The 23010-nt window shown below is 38.2% G+C and overlaps 1 protein-coding gene across 2 annotated transcripts in view; it reads right to left on the bottom strand.

Moving 5' to 3' along the window:
• Positions 1-23010, bottom strand: part of LOC138603698 (gamma-aminobutyric acid receptor subunit beta-3-like) — a 55707-nt gene that overhangs the window by 25714 nt on the left and 6983 nt on the right. For both annotated transcript variants that reach the window (XM_069675587.1, XM_069675588.1), the window contains exons 4-5: positions 7749-7969; positions 1849-1931 (exon numbers count right to left, since the gene is read on the bottom strand). In XM_069675587.1, the coding sequence (XP_069531688.1) occupies positions 1849-1931; positions 7749-7969 (304 nt within the window). The remainder of the gene's footprint in view (positions 1-1848; positions 1932-7748; positions 7970-23010) is intronic.

The following is a 23010-nucleotide window of genomic DNA, read 5'->3' as shown; positions in this document are numbered from 1 at the left end:
GTCTTAAGGACCAGTGCTGTTATTCGCTGCAGTGTGTTTAGAAGTAATAGATCATCAGCAACACCCACTGTTTAAGGCCTGCTCTGTTACTTTTCGTATTGAACTTAACATCTTATAAACTTAAAGCTGCTCTAATGAAATTGTACAGGGGTCACCTGTAATGACAGACCCGCAGATCAATCAATCAACTAACTTTTTTGCATCTTAGTGTCAGACAAAGCTTGCTACTGGAGTGGTTGGATTTCAAAACAGAGGTAAATAAAGAGAACCCTGTAAGACATGTACCGTCAAATCATTTCCTAAAAATGAAAAAAAAAAAAATTTAATCTGGAGTCTTTGTTGAGCCTTTTGACAAAAAAAAAGAAAGAAAAGAAATTAGATAACACATTGCATCATTTTTTATACATCAGGCATTTCTGTTTTGTTACATTTACTTTACATTATGTGTTTAATAATATAAGTATACAAAACAATTTTTTCTACCCCTTTAAAGTACTTCACACCCACAAACATGCACCACACGTCTGAACACAATACTTAAAAATAAACATTTGTTTTATATCATACAATAATGTTTTTTTTTTGTGAAAATCTATTTGCAAAAGAAAACTATAAGCAAGAGAGCTCATCCAATATTGTGATAAAGCAGGTTGCGTATGTAAAAAACAATACAAAATAGTCTATAAATATGTCGATTTCCACTCTAACTATGGCCAATTATGTCATATAAACCTTGAATTAGTTTACATAATTAAAAGCATAATGCATAAAGTGCTAAAAAATTAATATTGATGAATTTACATTATCTTAAATTGCTGCTACCTAATTTAATACACACATTTTGGACATGATTTTCTAATAAAATGTTAAAGAATATTAGGTCAATATATGTTGCTTCAATGCAATAAATATTCCTCTTGAAGTATCAGTCACAATTTCAATGTTTTTCTTCAAAATTGACATAAATATCATCCAAAGGTCCTCTGGGTCTGATATTCTTCCCCTTGGTGGATTATCCATACACTGCATGTATCTGGTTGTATTCAACAGGTTTTTTTTAAAGCTCCTGTGATTAACTTTCGGTTTGTGTTGATTTTGGCGCCCCCTGTGGACAAAGCCGTACCTCTTATCTCTTTGCTGTTTTTGTCCTGTTCATGCTTTAGTGGTGGTTTTTAACAAAAAAATCGTATCCTGCTTTCTTTAACAGTTATATGTATCACTCACTTTACATTTTTTGCCCTGGAAAATGTAAACAAAGTTATGCAGTTAATCACTTCATCTGACACCTACCCCTACTTAAGGAAGATCAAACCTGGGTATAAAATATGATACACTTGGTTATATAAGGTTAAGATAAAATTTAACTGGCTTTTGTAAAGATTTTTTTTTTTTTTAAAAGGTCAGAGGTCAAAGGTCACACAATTTAGAATCAATACAAAGTATGTATGTGGATGTTTTTGCTGGATGTTTAAATAGTCAAAGTCATAAGTTGTTAAGCTTCTGACTTCTATCACCCCCAGCTTTATTTCTAAGTGAAAGAGTTATACTTTCAGTGATCTTTGGATGTACAGCTACTTAAATACATTTATTATATTTACACATTATTTGTGCTTTAGTGCTGCAACATGCTTTAAAAAAACTGCTCTCCAGCTTTCACTCAAGAAAGTAGATAAAACATGGTTAGCAATGACAAGCAGAGATCCACAACTGACACGTCACTCACATGTCAAGAAAATGTACTGATGTATCTCCCACCAACTTAAACTTAACAGATGTTATACATGTTGATCATTTTACTTGTGAAATCTCGTGGAAATCTAACCCTTAACAATAGGTTTTTCTACTTACAGCTCTCTATCTCCAGAGTGCAGTTCTGTTCGTCCAGGGGATACCTCCTGAGATCCATCATGCACGCTGCTGTTGTAGTTATTCTGTAAAAGACACAAATGAGAGAAGAGGAGGATGAGAGGATGTAAGAGAGGGGATTTCAATACTGTATGTTAGTGATACAAATTGTATTTAAATGAAGATGAATAGGAAGGTAAGGTACAGAGAAACTGTGATATTTTCTGCTCTTAATTGTTATTTAAACAGCAAAGCAGGTAAGTTGTTTTTAACGAGGAAGCATTAGGGAGTGTGGGAATGCAATTAGATTAAAGCATTAAGTTGATAACATTTGACTTTGCCTTATGAACTTAAAAAGAAGCTAAATGTCCATTTCTCTTTACACTAAGCTCCTTGGTAGGCTTCATATTACTGGAGACAATTGGCATTGTCATCTTAAAATACAATTATGTTACCTCCTCCAAGGTAAAATGCTGACTGTGTAACAGTATTCATAATTATACTATAGATCACAGACAGCATGCAGTCCTCACTCGTTTTTTTTTAATAATCAGTTAATGTCTCCCTCAACAAAACTGGCAACCCTCCATGCAGTGATTAAGTAAAAATGATTGCACATAAAAATCATATTAAGGCAACATATTTTGGCAGAGTTTAGTGCTTGCTCATCTGAACTGGGTCATGAGGAGGTATCCCTTTGTTTATCAGATGTATGAGCTCAAACGGATGATAATCAGACAGTTAAAATAAACAGCAAAGTGAAATGCTAATTTAAAATGATTTAGGCTAAGTCTGGCCTGATTAAAAGCTGCCTGCTTGGCAGTTAGCCACTGAATGCTTAATTCAGTAAAGACTCCGATGAGTCTGTGGAAATCCATTACATGATATTATATAGCTAAAACAGAACACTGCGACAAATAAAAGTATTGTTATTATTTTGCACACTGCAGTTCAAACCTGGATTTTCATAATATGACTTTGAGTCTGTCTGCAAGTTCACTTTTTCATTCTAAGTATATTAAAACACATTTATAATATTACTATGAATCACCAACAATTTCGTTGATACCCAAGTTTATCTGGTTCCATCTCTTCAAGTATGACAATGTAAGACAATGGTATGACAATGAACAGCATCTTTCTTTTCATCATTTCAGTTTTCCAAAATAAAAGAGCTTTTTTTTTAATTATTTAACCTCAAGTGGCAAGTTAGTCAGTTCTTAATCATTTTGGTATTTATAACCTACTGTTCATGACTTACTTACAGTTTGGTGAAAAGTAGTAATTGCGAGTAAAATAACTCGTACATGTCAACATTTTTTTTTACAGTTCACCAAGCATATCTGCGTTTTGATTAAGTAACCAACAGTTACTCCCTTTTCTTGACACTGACTTAACTCCACACAAGTCTGCTAGCATCAAGTCCATAGCCCATAGTTATGCTGCTATAGGTTTAGACTGCCGGGGGGATCTGACACACCAAGCTTCTCTCTCTGTCTCTCTCTGACTCTCTGACTCTCTCTCTCTCTGTCATATTAATGCAGCTCATTAACTCTGTATCTTCTGGTCCCATTAACATTACTAACCACATATCTTCCCGGGAGTTCTTGTGCTCCCTTGTCTTGAAGGTTCCTGAGGATCGTTGCTGCAGACCACCTGCTGCTGTGGACCTGCTCGACTGCAACAACTACTAACATCAGCCTTCCCCATAGTATCATTATTGTTGCTGCTAATGCTAATAGTAGACCTGTTGACTTCAACTGTTACAATTCCGATTACCTCAGCCTTTATCATTACTCTGCTTCTCTCGCTAATTTATTTATTTATTTATTTATTTAGCCAATCTTCACCCTAGTCTACCACTATTATTGGCATTGTAACCATAAGTATGTGTCTGTTGTTGTTCATGTAACAAGGACATATGTTGTTGTGGTAACAAGAACATATGTTGTTGTTGCTCTCTTTGCCTGTCTCTATCCTGCATCTCCTTCTATCCCATTTTCGGCCCATCCAGTCGAGGCAGATGGCTGTTCAACATGAGTCTGGTTCTGCTCGAGGTTTCTGCCTGTTAAAAGGAAGTTTTTCCTTGCCAATGTGCCGAATTGCTAAGTGACACTCATGGTGGATTCATGTTGGGCCTCTCTTTAAATAACTTAACAAAGAGTCGGTCTAGACCTGCTCTTTCTGTAAAGTGTCTCGAGATAACCCTGGTTATGATTTGGCGCTATACAAATAAAATTTGATTTGATTTGATTTGATCAAGTCAACTTTGAAGTTATCCTCACGTGGTCACAAGATCTTGTTTAGCTCACTCTTTGACAAAAATAGCGGGAACGATTAGAGAGCTATCTAGACCCGTAGTATAATTGGATTAGCAGCACTTATCATCACCTTATCCTGAACTAAATACAGAGGCTCTCCCTACAAGCAGACTTCAATTTACTTTCACCTAAGCCAGCAGAGGAACTGAATCTTAAAGCAACCCACTCATTATATAAAGATAGGGAGAAAGCTTAAAAAATACTTAAGAGTTTTATCAGTAGCAACAGTCAAATGTAAATAGTTATTTGAAGCTAGTTTTCTGACTTACTAAATAATAAAATAATAAAAGACTTCAGCAGATTGTCACTCCTTCCTATTTCCTTAAAGGGATAGTTCGCTTTGTTCGAAGTGGGGTTGTATGAGATACTTATCAAAAGTAAGTGTACCATATACAGTAGATGCCGGTCAGCACGGCCCCGGTGATTGGGAACCAGCAGGAGTGCCGGCACGGAAGCTAGGCTATATGCTGCTGCAGATAGGGTCAATTCCATGCGAAATTTTTCCACTTATAAGGACGTCTCACCTAAAAATCAATAGTGGTATCGATTGTACGCTATATTTGAATAATTCACCGCGTTTCACTTTTCAGTAACAACGCCTCTTTATGTGGCACTACTTTGTGTGGACCGCAACACATACGTGTTACAACGCCTGCAGCGCACGGTGTCGGATCAGCTGTTTGTGTCAGTGGTTTGTAGAAGAGACAACGAACAAAAGAAAATACATCATGGAAACAACAAAGTGCCGTTCACGGTGGAGACCAGAGGACATTGTTGTCCTTCATGCCATGAAGTGTTTTATACTGCTGAGTGATAATAGAGTTAGATAGCACTCTGCTAATGCAAACATCCACACTCCAGGCGCAACACTAAGAGAGTTAAATGCCTGCACCGATCATTTTTCTGAAGAGGATTATACAAAACCAACGCCGAATGATCCAGCTGGACTCTTGCTTGCTCTTCATGGTGGAGACTAGAGGATACTTTTATGAACCAAAGAACACAGAGGAGGTACTTTTACAGATGAGACTGGCAAGAGTCCAGCTGGATCACTCTCCGTTGATTTTGCATTAATCCTCTTCAGAAAAATGATGGTTGCAGACATGGAGCTGTCTCAGTGTTGCGCCTGGTGTGTGAGTGTTTACATTTTGCAGAGCTAGTCACCGCTATCTAACACCATTATCACTCAACAGAACTCAGTATAATCTATAAGGTAAAGAGGCGTTCTTAAAACATGGTGAATTATTCAAATATAGCGTACAATCGATACCACTATTGATTTTTAGGTGGGACGTCCTTATAAGTGAATAAATTACGTGTGGAATTGACCCTATCTGCAGCAGCATATAGCCTAGCCTCCGTGCCTGCACTCCGGCCGGTTCCTAAACACCGGGGCCGTGCTGACCAGCATCCACTGTATGTAGTACACTTACTATTGATAAGTTTCTCAAACAACCCCACTTCAAACAAAACGAAGTATCCCTTTCAGTGGCCGTGTTGATCAACTCCACTAGCATCTGTGCTTTGTACAGCACTCCCGCTTAAGTTGTGCTTTGCTGTTCTAGAATTATTCCTTACTCAAATACTTATTGTAATAGATGTAAATCACATATAGGCCTTCTTATTCACAGTTTCTGGACTTGGCTCTCTTCTTTTTACTCTGTCTTTAAAATCGAGCTGAAACGGCATTTCGAGAGTATCTAGCTTCCATATCGTGACGTATTTCCGAGTGAAACAGGACGTGCAGGCGGGACATATCATTAGAGGGATTTGATTTGATCATTGAGAAGTGGGCGTAGACAGACGTTCTCCACAGCGCATTAGCTAGCTAACTGACCAAGCGTTCTTGGTGCTCTGCGGCTAAATGTTGCAGATTGATTGGTTGAAATTGGTTGGTGCTACCTTACGTAAGCACGCGTGAAATTCAGTTTTAGCGGAAGAAATAATGATCGGAATTTGATATAAGAATATGAAGAAATAGATTTTCTGTATTTTTTTTGGCTTATATTGTCATATAGATGCACAATATTACAAGGGATGTGATCTAAAAGGGTTAAAATTACATTTTTCATTTCACCTCGACTTTAAGAGACTTAGAGAGGTATTTGGATTACACATAGGCTGTATTAAAATGGGACATAGCCAACATGACATCACCCACTGGTATTTCGATTTTTGATGCCTCAAGTTTGGCATTTTGGCTGTCACAATGTAGGGAGGGGAGCAGTTGGTGGCACTCACCTGTCACATTAAGAGACAATGTCCCTAGTTATGCATAACGTTAAGCATAAATGTAATTCAACGTGATTTATATAAAACTTACAGTTGTCAGGGGCTATAAACATTTTAATATGGGGCCTATTGGGGATTGACTCATTTTGGAGCAAGCCTCAACGGCCACTCGAGGAACTGCAGTTTTTGGCACTTCCATTTTCAGTTACTGCTTTGGGATACCATTTGAACCCTCTGCCTAAACAGCAACTTTTTGGTGGGGATTTATCATTATCCAAACATGCTAATGGTAGCCCTAATTCTGTTGAAATGTAGGCAAGAATCACCACCATTACATACTCTACACTTGAGTATATGAAGTCTTTCCACCAAGAACAAAATTAAATACACTCCTCTAAATCCATTTACACCACTTTAAGGAGTAAAGATGAATAGATTGAGAAAATGTTAACATTTAACGACTCAAGCAGCACATATAAATAAACATAGTGCATTCTTTAATACCATAAAAGGAACCTGTATTGAGCATGTTCTTAAGCCTTACCTGACATACATTTTCGTAACAGCTCATATCACCAACACTATGTTACATGTCTCCCTCTCCCTTTGATCTCTTGAAAACATTGAGCACCCTATAAGTAGCCCACAAGGCTAAGTGCTATGAACTCCACTTGCATAATCAAGCATGGCTGTATGACTGTAAAGTATAAAGACTGACAGATACAAACACGCATGCATGCACGCAAACACGCACACACTTTGCATTCTCTTAAAATTCAAAGCATGCATGCATATTCATAGGCTGCACTTACTCTTCTGAACCTGCTTGTTGAGAGATCAATGGAAATTCAAAACAAGGGCTTCATGAAACAACTATCAAACACCAGCTGCAAGCTGAACATTGGATTAATGCACCTTCTAACCTGTTCATCACTTCTTTCATGGGCGATCTCTGACTGCACCCTCCCTTCCTTAAAATCAAATGCCAGTGTGCCCTTGAGCTTGACACATAATCCTTTGGCTGCTCAGCGGCCAGCAACAAACAACTGCCAAATTCTCGGCTTGGCCAACTGTGGTGCCTTAATAGGGCTTTAAACACATAGAATTAACTTGAAACTGGGAAACAGCTATGAACCTTAAATTCACTGTGTTGCCTGTTGTGGGGGGGGGGATGGTCCTATTGAATGGCTAGGAGTATAAGCTATTAAAATCAAAAATCTTTGCAGGGAAAATTTGCATGAAAATGAAAGTAGAAAACTAAACATGCAGCACATAATACCCAAACTGCAACACCACTGAACAAACATATTTACAAAAGACCATGTGTTTGCAGTAGGAGGCAAAATCCACCTGAGGCCATAGAGAACAGTTCCATCTGGATGCAAGCGGATCATTCGGTTTTTGACGGTGACTCCATGGACGAAAGACTTCTTGTCATTGAGGAAGTACGTGTCGGGGACCCAAAGCTGGTCGGCAACCCTGTTATCCAGGGTCAAGTTGAGGGGGATTCCTATGTAGGCTAGACGCTTGTCCCTCCAGTACTGCTGGAAGTACATGGTCAACGTGTAGTCCTATAGATATAAGCAGAGGAAAAACACAATAAGAATAGGTCACATCCAATATACAGTACATCTTTTATTCTAATAACTTAAATTATTCTGACATTTCAGGTTGCCCTGCATTACACAAGCTGCTGCAGAAATCAGAAATCAGAAGCAAATATTAACAGCTCTGAAATGTTTGCTTTACTTGTTCCCCACTGTTGCTCCTAATATTTATATGACACGACACAGCATCCGACAAGCTGGACGGAGCGCTGGCCAAGTGGTTCACACTGCAGCCAAATTCTCAGAAGTGCTTGTACCTTCGGTTCTGGAATACAGTAACCCATACAGCAATGTGCCATTTTACAACAAGTGTGTGGGCAGGCTGACTCATGTAGCTTCAGTGAAAAGTTTCATAGAAGATTTCATCAAATATATCAACAGTAGTGTATTCCCATAGTTACAGTGATTCACAAAGTCAAAGTTGATTTTGTGATGCTGCCCAAAAGCTTTTCAAACATATGTTGCCTTTCATTTATATCAAAATGCTCTCTCTCGTTCAGATTACAGTGAAATATTGTCAACTGTATTCCATTCCTTTTTATGCTGTTTTTCTGTATGCCAAGCTACTGTCCACAAGGGACCCAAATAAAATACATTCTTTAAGTAAGACTTGATTTTACTATCCTCAAAGGTAAAAGCAAATTTGTTAGTCTAAGTGCCATTTCCCTATTCCCCAAACATTATTAAAATAAGGCTCATTTGCAGTTTGCAAGAGCTTTGCAGTTCTTTTTTCACTTTATTTACATGCATTCTTAGCTGCATTAACTGGTCAATCTTGATGTTGAACCAGGACTGTGACACTTTTAAGGCATTCTGTGTTTTGCAAATTAAACACTTAGTTAACATTATATAATAATTCGTGACAGCTCTTCAGTAACAGTTAGCAATTATGCTAACTTTAAGTTGTACCAGGATGGGTACTGCTGAATACTGGTAGACCTTTCTGTTAATTAACGTTTTTAGTTTGAAACATTTTTGCCACTTCCTGATTTGCATGCTAACAGAATTGCTTTAGGGGATGGCAATTTCGTCCCTGGAAAACAAATGACCATCAACCCCAGCTGTACTTTGTGTTCTGTCCTAATTAGCATATGCTGCAGGGTAAATGGGGTAAACAAGGAAGGGTAACCTGGTTAATATTTATTACCTGCTAGCCATCAGCATGTTAGCATTGTCACTCTAAGCATGTTAGCATTCAGATGTTTAAATGGTACTGGTGTGCCTCTATGTACTCAGAGCCTCTAGCATCGCTGTAGACTCTACAGATGATAATAATGGTCTAAAAAGCATGGCGCAAGGTCATTCGGGGAGTGACCAACCCATTTTTGCTAATTAAAGGGATAGTTTAGGTTTTTTGAAGTGGGTTAGTAGTAGTAGTAGTAGTAGTATGGGGTACTTTTTACAAGTGAAAAGTACAACACCACTTCAAGAAACCCAAACCATCCCTTTAAGCTGAAGTATACAATTCAGTGGCAAAGTAAGTTGAAAGGCGAAATGGCGTTGTATTTTGTCTCTTAGGTATGTATTAGGCATAACATGAATCAAACCAATCAATGTCCTCTCTCATTCCCTTAATAGCCAGGCATTACTATTTAAATAGTTTAAAAAGCTTATGCATCACCAACGCGCCTGACAACGCCTCATTTTATGTCCGACATGCTCGTGGGTCTACAAATAGACGTGAGTTATCTATATGCTGCCTTAACAGCACATTCATACTGCTTTGAACCCTGCTTTGTGCGTTGCTTTGGGCACTGCTTTGTGGCTACTTTGCGCTACGTCCTAAAGTCTTGTTTGGATGGGAATCCAAAATCAAGAAGACAAGAAAAATGAAAATACATTTTTTAAAAATTTTTTTTTTTTTAAAAGGAGCAATTCGCCCCTGGAAAAAGCCACTGTCAGTCAAAGGTGGTGTTCTCTGTAATTGATAGCAAAAATAATATTTGAAATTGGAGCCATAACTGTGGAGAAAGTTGTACAAAGAGCTCAGGGTTTTTCGGCCATTTCTACATTCCTACAACACCCAGCGTGCATTGCGCCCCTCCCTCTGAAAGGAACGGCCCAGCGAGAGACGCTGGAGTGAAATACTATCATTTTCTATTCAAGGACATTGATTGATGAATGGCTCAGAGCGGTACAGAATCCAAAATACGAAGAGAATATACTGGTGGAACGTCAAAAGAATCTTTGGGTCTGCAGTCTACATTTCAAACCTGATGATTTTAAACGAGACATGACATCAGAGGTGTCCTAGATTGAGGAAGTGAAGTTTAGCAAACTCCCTGGCCTTTTTCCAGGGCCCATTGGAAAAGCGAATAGTGTCCTCAAAAGGCACAGAGCAAAACTGCATCTTTTCCCTATCATAATGGTATTAGCTCCCCATAATAGCATGATAGGACTGAGGTCGAAAATCAGCGAACTGGCCTCCTAAGTCTATAATCACTAATATTGTAAGGAATCATTACTCAGTGTAAAAGTGTTTCAAATCAATTGATCTTTTCATCACTATTCAATGTTAGCCTATGACGACTCTCAAAATAATATCATCACAAATTGCTGTTTGCAACACATGAAAGTGTTAATTTAAGATTGTGATATTTTCTCTGTGTAGTATACACCCTCGCAATCCAGCACCCAGCCAAATAAATACTGGCAAGAAAGTACTTAAAGTCCAGCCATGTCAAACATTTTCAGGATGGTTTTGTAAGTAAAAAATAAATAGAACAATAAAGCGAGTAAATATATTTATTTTGCCTTAATTCAAGTAGTGTTTGTATGGCCACAGAGGAAGCACAAGCACAATTCTCTCTCTCTCTCCCAGGGCAATGCCATGATCTCTCCTATGCCCGCTGTGGCGAACTAAAACCAGCCCGCACCAAGCTGGCACTAGCAAAGGCACACATGTCCATTTGTGCTGCAGCTCTCAGGTTTTTGCAAAATACAAACAAAAAATAAAAAAGGCCACAGCAATGAGCATGGTTTCCTGAAAACACTCGTGTATTAGAAGTGTTACATAACCGATATTGTTGTTTGTCTTGTTGAACTCTGAGTCACGAACTCTTAAAACATTAAGATTTGGCATGAGATACTAAAGAATAGAATGAAAAAGAATCATGCAATTTCCATCAGGCAATTGACTGCATGTAAATTATAAATTTGTGTATTTCTACAAATGCTTCATACTACATGAATATGTTTTCCACTTTAGGTTAGCACACAGAGATGTGAACAGGGAAGATCTTAGTCAGCACAGGATCCAGATTGGTCCCACAGCATGAGAAGGAAAGATCATTGGCACTCAGCCAATAAATATACAGTATGATGGTATAACCATGGCCTCAAATGATGGAGCCATTCTGGTTGTGCCAAAGTACCTACTGTATCATGGAAAAAATAAACAGATAATCGAGAAATGTGTTAAGATAGCCATTACCTTTTGTAGTACTACAGTCAACTTTAAATTAATGTGGTTTTACATTAATCCATGATTTTGGTAGATTTTTGTATATATATATATTTTTTATATTATATATTATATTTCTTTGATATATTTTTATATTTATATTTGTTTATATATTTTTTTGTATTTTTATTCTTGTATTTTAGATTTTAGGTTATTCTGAAAGGCATGAAAAGTTATTCAACCTTTATGTACGCTCATATCAAGGAGAAACTAAATTAGGCTACTTATATTCTGTGTCCTTATATCTAAGTATCATACATCTCCATTATCAAAAACTTACAGCCATTTTATAGTACACATATATAAAATAAGTAGGCCTACATTCAGTCTTTTCTACATTGAGTCCACATTAGAGGTGTATGCTGGAGTGTAGCCACTTACGTTCACTCTTAAAGAGTCATTTCACGTTCATCTGGCTTTCTGGCTCATCTTTTTTTTCTTTTTTAATTTAGACTTCATCACATTCATGTTAGGAAAAGCTGCTTCACAAAGGTATGTTGAGCCGACGGTATGTCGTTCACCTTTTCAGTTCGTAGTGTGCTGCCCGCAGGCCGCAGGGGAGTCCCGTGCAAAGACACCGTTTACTTGGTGGCGCCCCACGTTGCTTTTTCTGTTGACTGAAACGCTTGTACCAGTAATGAGGAACACACACTCGCTTTACCTATCCCCGTGGAGTTAGGTAATAGTATGTTTTCTGCTTTTCTTGGAATTGTCACCTTCGTTGTTCATCATAAACTTGGCTAAACGGGCTTGCTAATAGTACCGAACTCCTAACTTTAGCTCAAGTGTACAGCATAACTGACCGGACCTGTCGATGGAGGTTGCTGCAACATTGCTGTGATTGGTTAGGTTCAGACTTTAACAAACTTGACAGAAGCATCACTGTCTTTTATTGACAGCTGATAGGCCTATCCTATTATTTTGTATTGAAAGGGGCGGGACATCTGTGTATTTGATTGAATCATAGTGGGAAGAGGCTTTCAAGGTGCATTTATTGCCGTCAGATTTTTTTGTACACCGCCTGTGAACCTCTTGGCGAGCTAGTAAAAAAACCGGGCGAGCAATGTGTTGGAGACCCCTGGTCTAGCACATCAAATGGTAAATGGTAAAATGGACTGTACTTATATAGCGCTTTTCTAGTCTTTGCGACCACTCAAAGCTGCTTTTACAATACATATCACATTCACCCATTCACACACACATTCACACACTGATGGCAGAGGCTGCTACGTAAAGTGCCCAACTGTCAATCAGATAACACATTCATACCCGTTGGCTATGCCACAGGGCGCAATTTGGGGTTCAGTGTCTTGACACTTCGACATGTAGCCTGAGGGAGCTGGGGATCAAACCTCCGACCTTCCGATTGAAAGACGACCGACTCTACCACTGAGCCACAGCCGCCCCAATCAGTAGGATATAGGCATGGATCATAGGATCCCATGCCAGGAATCTTGGTGTGATTATTGATGGCTTTTAAACTGGACAAACTGGTCAGCTCAGTGGTCAAATCTAGCTTTTTTCAGCTGAGAGTTAAACCTTATCGTTGTCAGAAAGATCTCGAAAAAGTTATCCATGCTCTTATTACGTCTCGTTTGGATTATTGTAACTCATTGTATTTTGGCATTGACCAGTCAGAGCTCAACCACCTGCAGCTGGTCCAGAAGGCAGCAGCTCGTCTTCTAACTGGGGCAAAGAAGCGTGAGCACATAACTCCGGTGCTTTCTGCACTTCACTGGCTTCCGGTTAGGTACAGGATTGATTTTAAGATTCTTTTATTTGTTTTTAAGTCTCTGAATGGGCTGGCCCCGGAATACCTGTCTGACTTTATTCAGGTACACCAGCCCTCCAGAGCCCTGAGGTCAGCTGATCAGGTGGTCCTGGATGTCCCTCGATCATTTTTAAAATCGAGAGGAGATCGAGCGTTTGCTGTTGCAGCTCCCACTCTGTGGAACACTTTACCTTTTACTGTCCGGACCGCAAATTGTCTCACCACTTTTAAAAAACGTTTGAAATCGCACTTGTTCAATTTGGCCTTCGGCAGAGGATAGTCTCTTTTATTGGGTCTTTTATTTGATTAGGTTTATCCATATTGTTGTTTTTATTGTTTCTTCCTGCTTTTATGTAAAGCATTTTGGTTGGCCACTGGCTGTGACATTGACATTTACATTGACAATGCTGAGAGACACCACAGTCCAAACATTTGCTTTTACAATAGGAGACCAATCATTGCAAAATAAAAGGTGACATTTTTGATCATGTATCCTATTTTCAGATGAACTCCTAAGGCATTCACCCTTTGAGGCGTAACCTGGAACCTTAAAGCCAGTAGATAAACACTGCAACCTGTTTTTTCTAAGCGATTTGTGTCTTTCCTGAGATCAGTTGAAAGCTATAAAAGATTGCAATGTAAAATGATAAAAATATACAATAGCAGAAAATGAATATTACAATCTTTTCTCACAGTTAAGGGCCAATGTCATTCCTTAAAATAACTAATATCCCACTGGTAAATTGAACTATTAATATGGTAAAGTAAAGCCAATTTAGAATAATCAGTTGACCATCCATCCATCCATCCATTATTTAGGGCTGTAAAATCTTTCACAATCTCCATTGGTTTGCAGAAAAAAGATCAATTGCATATGTGATTGGAACTACCCTGCTAAAGCTTATACAAACTGAAACTAGGGAGTATTGATTCTCTCTGGCTCTGGAGTAGCTTTTCCAGGTTTGAAAAAATAACCCAAATGATGCTTTGAACAGGGTTATTACAGCCTTGACTTTACGTCTGAATGTATAACAAAAAAAAGCCTGCATTACAAAGTTGAATTGTGGGGCAGTGCTGAACGATAAATTGTTTTATTATTGACATTGCGATTTGCACATGTGCATTAGTCATTTTGCATGAGGGGGGGTTGTCTGCTAGATGTCAATATACTTAAGTAATTAAAAGATAAATACAGTTTTTTTTCCAAAATCATGCAGCCCTAGTGTGTGGTTTGGAAGAACTGGACATTAAGTGGACAGTTGGGACTGATGAAAGCTGCTATTGAAATTGCAGTGATTGAAAGAATTGAAATTGAAATTGAAATTTAGGACTTTGACCCACACTGGGATCAAAAAGTCAGAAAATGATAAAATTTTGATTTATTTTTATCATCTAGCTTTTTTTCCCTCGGTAAGATAATTAAAAAGATAAATGGGAGTTCCCCTTCAATTTATTATCCTGCAGAGTATGTGAAAACAGCTGTACAATGCCTTTCCGTCGCTCTTGATCTTTGAAAGTCTGACAAAATAATAATCAAGAATACTGCTAAGGAATATACCCTAAATTAAATTGTTTCTCAGCTTCATGATTCATATGTAAATGTGTGTAAATGTGTCTCATAACTTTTTTTTCAAAGAAAACTCTTCCCCCCTTTAACCTAGAACAAGCTGCCTTATCCATGGTAGTACAGAGTTAATCATTTCCCTGTTCCTTTAAGAGATAGAAAATAAATCCTTGTCAGTTTCTAGAATTTTGTGACACGCAGGGTAACAAGTGTTATCAATCATATTCCCATTAAAGCGGTCAATGTGGATTGATCACAGCATGTGGTTTTAAAATTACATTTGCTGTGAGAATGAGTAGAGTAGACGTAGATTCCCCATCTCCTCCATTACCACAGTAACCTTACCCTCCATCAATCCTTACAAATAACTCTCTTTCACACTGCTGTGTTTTGACCTTTATCTCATCACTTCTCCCCCTCCTTCTCTCTTGGTCTCTCCTGGAGTAGTATTGCGCTTTATGTATGCAAGTCTATCTCCCACCAGAGTATCAGCAGGTGGGCATCCCAGCGTGTGGCTACAGTGTACACACACTCCTCGTAAGACATAAATTATTTAAATTAACCATGTAGCCTGTACAAACATGCGGCCAAGGAATCCTTATCAATATTGCATGGAGACAATGAAATTGAATTCTAGATGAGGACTGCTGCAGCTTTGCATCACCTGCCCTGGAACATTTTTTTTCTTTAAGGGAGACAGGCTCAGATTTTCTATGAACTAGGACTATGGATTATGAATTATTGACAACCTTCCTATTTCCCACAACAAACATGAATTCCCAACACACACTGCTGTTTGGTTATTAGCACATGTTTTCAGCAGAGATAATGACACTGACCAGTGGAAATGATTTCCAGCAAACCTCAATTATTCAATTAACTCAACTGGATAATCACTTTCATTCAGGGTGTGTGAGAATTCAGATAAGCAGAGTTTTGGCTGTGAACTGACCCATATTCAATTTAATCTCTCTCTCTCTGCAGTGCTAGAATACTGACTGCTATGTCGTGATACCACCAGTATCTAGGAAAAATCCTGCTAACATTGTTTGTCACATGGCATATGTCCTCTGTCACTAGTATATGCTGCAGTTAGCTCATCTTCACAGACTGGAGCACAATAGGACTGAATGGAAAATGCGAAGAATAAAGAATCAGCATAATCGTATGTGACACGTATCACAGCTGCTCCATTAACAACAGCAACAAATAATAAATGATGACTGCAGCCTAGTAAGTCTTGATATGTAATCACCGTGTACTCAATATGAACCCCCGTTCAAGTCAGGCAATTTGAGTCACTTCAATGTAATTTCGGAGCTCTCCCTTGGGATGGCCCTGAGGCTGTATATCACCGCAGTGCGGGGGAATCCCTCAGCGAGTTCCTTCTGCTGCTATAGAATGGTAAAAATAGCATATTGAGAATGATTGTGGGGAGGTGATCGAATTGGGTTTATTCCTGCAATTGACAGTGTTGGCCTCCAATATACAGGATAATTTCCTCACTGTCTAATATCTTATGATGTATTGCCTCATAACAAGGACAGAGGGAGAGAAAGAGAGGAGGAGGATGCACAATGGTAAATGTACAGTTAGAACATTTTTTCTACGACATGAACAGAGCTTGTGTGACATTTTAGTGCACATAACTGTACTCAATATTTTTTTATTAAAGATTCTGCATCAACTTTCTTTCTTTGGTTTAAAACACAGTAAGCACCCTGCTATTTGGACAACTTCAGGGTTGACTGTAAGGGTGAGCGATATGGCCTAAAAATTATATCACGATATTTCACACAATTTTGCGATAATCATGACGATATGAAAAAAAACCTTTGAATAATGTTTTGTATGTAGTTTCAGGCAGCAGCATTTATGCATGCAAACAATACAAAGCGCTTTGACAATTTCCCTCCTTTTCAAATGGAAAAAATCCATATGAGTGTAGGATGCTTTATATCATACAATGGTACAAATGAACTGTACTTATATAGCACTTTTCTAGTCTTTGTGACCACTCAAAGCTGCTTTTACACTACATGTCACATTCACCCATTCACACACACATTTATACACTAAAGTGCCCAACTGTAAATCAGTTATCACATTCATACTCGTTGGCTATGCCAAGTGTCAGTGTCTTGCCCAAGACTCAAGGACACTTCGACATGTAGACTGAGGGAGCTTCTGATCGAAAGACGACCGACTCTACCACTGAGCAACAGCCTCTTCAAGAAATGTGTCATGAGCTTAAATAACATTTCTTTCCAAACTAAGAACAAATTCCAAATAAGAAAAAATCTTAAAATAAATGGGTTTAAAGAAGAAATTCTTCCGAAGAACAGTTGGTGAATGAGGCCCTATGCATTTTCTTAAAATAACAGCATTTTATACCACTGGTCAGTTTAGCTATTAATAATGCAACATACAACATCAGAAGAAAACATTTTTTGACGCTTCATATAAACAGTTCAGTTTACACTATAGTAAGAATAAATTGCCATAACTTGGAACCCCACTGGTTAATGGTAAAAGAAAAAAACACATCAGATTTGTTTGGAAAGATGCTCCTTAAGCTCATATCAAGAGAAAGCATGAAGTACTGAGCCTCTGTGGCTCTGAAAGAGCTTTCCTAAGTTTGAAAAACAGGGTTATCACAGCATGGGCTAAGCCTAGGTTTCAATGTTTAAACAGATAGTCTGCTTAACAAAGTGGAGGTTTTGGGTGGGCTGAACAATAAGTTTTACTATTGACATCCCGATTTGCACATGTGCATTAGTAACATTGCAGGAGGGCTGAGCACAGTGTGTGGAAGGGGGTTTGTTTGCTAGATGTGGACGTACTTTTTAAGTAGTGAAATATCAAAATTATGATTGTAAATTGTATATCTGTGTATGACCATTACATTTGATATATGTGGAGAAATCTCCTGTATTGTTTTATATCCCAAATTTACCTTCTGGGGATCACTAAAGGATTATCTATCTTTAATTAAATATAAACATTGCAGAAATAAAAAATATTGCAATGTCATTTTTTTCCAATACCATGCAGCCCTTTAGTGGGGTTTGGAATAAGTGGCCATTTAGTAGTAGGGTGGGACTAATAAAAGCTGCTATTGAGTTGCATTATGGGAATTTTTATGCAGCGTTATGAGAGTTTGAGCCAGACTCAGAGCAAAAGTCAGAAATGCATGCTGATTTTGACCATATATAAATTCCCGGAGCCTCTCAGCTTAATAGAACTAGAACACTAAATGGCAGAACTACCCCTTTAATTGGAGTTTTCCTGCAAATGACAGTGTGGCCTCCAATATACAGGATAATTTCCTCGCTGTCTAATCATTCATGATGTATAGCCTCATAACAAGGACAGAGTGAGAGAAAGAGAGTGCACAATGGTAAATGTACAGCTAGAACATTTTTCCTATGACATGAACAGAGTTTGTGTTACATTTTAGTGCACATGACAGTATGCAATCATTTTTCATTTTTTCTTATACATTACATTTATTTTTATTTTTTTTTACTTTTTTGGGTTTAAAGCACTGTAAGTTAGCTTCCATTTGGACATTGCTTGCACAATTTTGGGGGATGGGTGTTACATTTGGGGTCTGGACAAATACAAAATGTGAGTGTAGGATGCTTTTCATTATCGGCACCCGAAATGTGTCATAAGATTCAATAACTGCAAATAGCAAAAGGCAGGTTTCATAGGTCTTTTGAATAGGAAGTAGCCAAGATGTGATATCATTTAAAGTAATAATCTTGAAGATTTTCATTTTAATAAATGTCTGTTAAATCACAATTTATCGCCGAATAAGGGAACACAATGGTGATTATCCTATGGCCCAGTGATGAAAGCCTTTGCATTTGTAGAAGTACGGACTGTGCATCGGTGGCGACTTTCACGGAAAAAATCCTCCTCGCTGAGGAAAATCAAAAGTTACAACCAGAGCCAACAGTTGATGCCAAACGTTCAACACTGTTTGGATATCTAGGAAGTGTGCTCCCGCAATTACCAAGAAAATGAAACTGAGATCTTTAAGATAATCACTTTACCCAGGCCTCAAAAGACAAAAAACAGCAACACCTTTGCTTAATTTCGAAATATTTTAGCCTAAAGGAACATTAAAGGGGTGTATTTATGCTAGTGATTGACTCATGAACAAACACATTTCTCATGAACAGCTATTAATCAGTAATTATTTTGCTGCAATGAGCAATGTAAGTTTGTGCAGTAAAGAGGTTTTGCAAATTCAGACTTGAAATACACATATGAACAAGCCTTAGTACAAGGATACAAAAATGTTTAAGCCTGGAAAGGGCGAGTAAATTAGTTACAATTAGGGGTGGGACAAAATATCAGTATCGCAATATATTGTTGTCCAGACTGGCTTGATACAATTATCGTATCGCTGGTGCCAAAGATCGATATTTTAATTTTCCCAGGCATGCCCGGACTCTTTACAGCACCTACTACGGAGATATCAGTGATCGTCAACGGACTCTTTTTATCGTGTGTGCATCCATGAATATGTAAGTTAGTTTTGCACTGATGTTTATGTTACTCTCTGTTAGCGTCGGCAAGTTGTACAGTATCTTGCCTTTCCAAACCTGGTGCAAGTTGAACCCGAGTTCGTTTAATCAAAACCATGAGCCAGTTGTACAGACTAAAAATCTGAAACTGGAAAAAAGTTCATAAGCTGTCTAATTCATAAAATTGTTAATATTGTGTTTACTGCTGTGTGGTGGTCATGTTAAATAAAAAGTACATGATGTTACTTCTTTGGGGTCAATTCTTATTGTAAACATTAAACATTTTGATAATGCACCAAGTTAGAGGTGCATTGATATTATAGCTGAAGTACCCATAAAGAAATCGATATCGAATCAAATCTGATCGGAAAGAGAATGGAATAATCACCGTGTGATTAAGAATCGAATCAAATTGAGAAATCCTTATCGATACCTAGCCCTAATCAAAATCAAGTCAAAAGTCAGGGTGAAGACAACACAAATTTACAAAACTGTTAAATGCACTTGGGATTTAGGCCAGAGAATCCTCAGGACTGTATAACAGCTGAAGAGCAGCTGCTCAGCCAGCATGACACCTCACCCTGGACATTTCATGTTTCCTCTTGGTTTAAAGCTTCAAAACAGTCTCAAATCTAAACTGACAACCAAATGCTGAAACCGGAGTACTGTTGGATCTTGTTTGAGCTTATTCTTTGAATTTTCAACTAAATCAGAAGTTAAAAGTCATAAATTTGCAGAAAATTCGGTGTATAAGAAGCACTTTTAATAACGTTTTTTCATCTGAAAAGTGGGCTGTGTCCTACAGTATATACCGGTGCAACCAATACACCAGTATAAAATGAAGAAAGAGGTATTTTGTTGTGTTACAGTATTTATCGAGACAATGGCACTGTAATCTATCTAAAGCTACATCACGGACATGCGGCATCATGACCGCCACCCTCACAACAATCAACGTTGACGTAGGTTGCTAGCTACCGCACCAGTAGCAGGATTGCAAACTCGACATGGTGAAAACAGATGGTAGGCTATAATTTGTGTGTGCTTTGAATGTCTTTTCACGTGAAAATACCTAAAATATTGTTGAAATATCTAGTATACATGTTTTTATTAATAAATGGCTATAGAAAACCGTTTTCCCTTTGGGATACCGCCCAAAAACAGACTGCATCTTATATTCTGGTGCGACTTATATTCTGGATTTTACGGTACATCTATTTCTGACAATCATTCACAAAGTATTAAAAGTTAAAAGACCTCTACGAACATGTTCTCTTATAAATCGATTAGTGTGGGTGTTAATATGGGTTCTAGTCATTCAGCTGTGTTCCAAGCTCCCACTAAACAATTCCATTAGCTTCCTACTGGTGAAGTGTCGCTTGCTGCACAATGTATATTTGTTTCCGAAATGTCAACAGTGACATGTCAGATACGTAAAGTGAGGTCTTTGTTTTATAATTTTTTTAACGTATTCAGGCCTCATCACAGAGGAAATGTAAGCTAACTCAAGTTTATATTTTTGGACGAAGAGTTAAAGTCTGATTTACGTTATACTTTCCCAAAGCAAGGTGATTTTTAACTCCACCACTTTTTGTCATGGAAAAGAATACCCATTCATTCACACAGAAAGCAAGGTGCATGAAAATAGGCATAAAATGCTTAAAATTAAATTAAAAGTTAAACTCATAAACAAAATATCAAATGATTTCTCCTGATCTTTTAATCTCAGTTCAATAACGAGTTTAGCGTTCTTCAGTTTCATTTCTACAGGGGTCTTTACTCTCATTCTTAAACCTCACATATCATCTATATCTTACAATAGATAGAATCAGGCTGTTGACAGATGACCTTTTCACTTACCCCTGTCATAAATTCAGTTCATAGTTCACCTGCCCCTTTTTATTTGCTACATCATAACTGCCGCTTTAGTGGCACAGATAAAGGAAATGAGGCCATTGCCTGTCAATTTTAGATTCCCCAGGCCAATCCTTGCTGTATCTTAAAGGTGTATGCAACTCAGAGCAAGGCTATTATAATGACGGGACTGTAGAATTAGAATCGGAAAAATGGGCAATCCCTCCTCAAATCATGCATGGGTTGGTAAAGCAAACCAGGAAGTGCCAGCCCTGCTTATTCTAAATCTTCGTGATAATCATTTCATCCTACAGCGTGCTCTCTCCTGAGGCCAATTACATTCCATCAGGCAGGAAGCCGGATGCCGGATAAAAGACATGGGGGTATATTAAGCCACACTCAGAAAATATATGCTCTTTTTGCATAGTTAGAAGACCTATATAAGATAATTAGGGTGACATACACAGGCCTCTGCTGAGGCAACATCTGATTTGCACGAGTGTGGTTGGTGATTCTGGCACACCTAGGCCCAGAATAGATTGTGTATTTGGAAGTTTATTAACCTTAACACCTAATAAAGTCAACCTTACATCATAAAGCAGAAATATAGACGCATACATATATTTTAATGCCCCGAAAAATGAAAAAAACACAAGCAAATCAAAGGGCAAAGTTTATGGGCTTGTTGTGTTAGTGGTGCACTAGTATATTTTCTGCAAACGAAATCTAAAAAACAAACCTGGCAGTGGGAACATTTGGAGAAGAGAGAGATCTTTTCACCTCTCCATAATGACAGATTTTTTTTCTTTTTGACGCCTACACACAGTTGTGGGCGTATGGATGACTAGTTTGTTCAGTCTGTTACTGCAACTATATTCACAGTACAAACTCTGACCATTTCCCAGTGTGAGCAGAGCTAGCTCCATTGTGCATTAATTTAATTTCCCAAAATGATGATGATTTCATGAGGCACAGATAATGGACAGGCATAAAGGCCTTGATAGCTTTTACCAGAACAAAGAATCAAGCTCATTTGTCCGTTTCTGCAAGAGAAGGCCCTTGTATTGAAAACACACCTACACATGTTGCTTTCATTCTGATCTGAAACTTCTTACATAAAATTATTCAAAACATTTTAAGTGCAAGCAAACTCAATGTTGTATTAACTTCACATCATATTTTCATTTCCACTGACAAACCTTACATTAAACTAGTTATTGAATACAAGAAAAACACTCCACTCTCTGATTAGGTTTGCAAAACAGCACCGAAACTTGACACATCTTTCGTTAAAGTTATCCATTCTTAAGTGTTCAACTAGTTTCCAAGTCAGCACTGCCTCAGCACGCACATAATCTGTTTTGCCTTGCTCTGATCTTGTCCTTGTATGTGTTTCTCATCAGTGAAGGCCCCCGGCACACCACAAACAAACCTCAGAGGTAATTAGTGAGCCTTCTCAGACACTCTGGCATCTGCTCGTGCGGGAGCTCTCGCACTGCGAAGGCGTCAGAGTTACTGACTTGGACAACCTGCCCTGCCAGGTGGATTCTTGGACAAGCCAGATGCTACAGTCACGTGCTGTCTTACAAGACTGTGTGGAATTTTGATCAGCTACCAGCTCTTCTCTCATCATCTTTCTATCTTATCTAATATTATATGTCCTCTTTCTAAAATTCTCACATCTTTGATCCTCTCTGCTCTTTTCTGTTTGGCTCAGTCGCTTAATAAATCATTAGATTCCACAGTTCACGGCTCCCCTTTGTGTCTCAGGTCTGTTGATCATTGGATCGCTAGTTTCGACTCTGGTATTAGTTG

Source organism: Semicossyphus pulcher, unplaced genomic scaffold (assembly GCF_022749685.1).
Source record: "Semicossyphus pulcher isolate SPU_LCO1_2020_fin unplaced genomic scaffold, fSemPul1.0.p SCAF_24, whole genome shotgun sequence".
NCBI lineage: Eukaryota > Metazoa > Chordata > Actinopteri > Labriformes > Labridae > Semicossyphus > Semicossyphus pulcher.
This window is presented reverse-complemented; position numbering and strand designations above follow the sequence as displayed.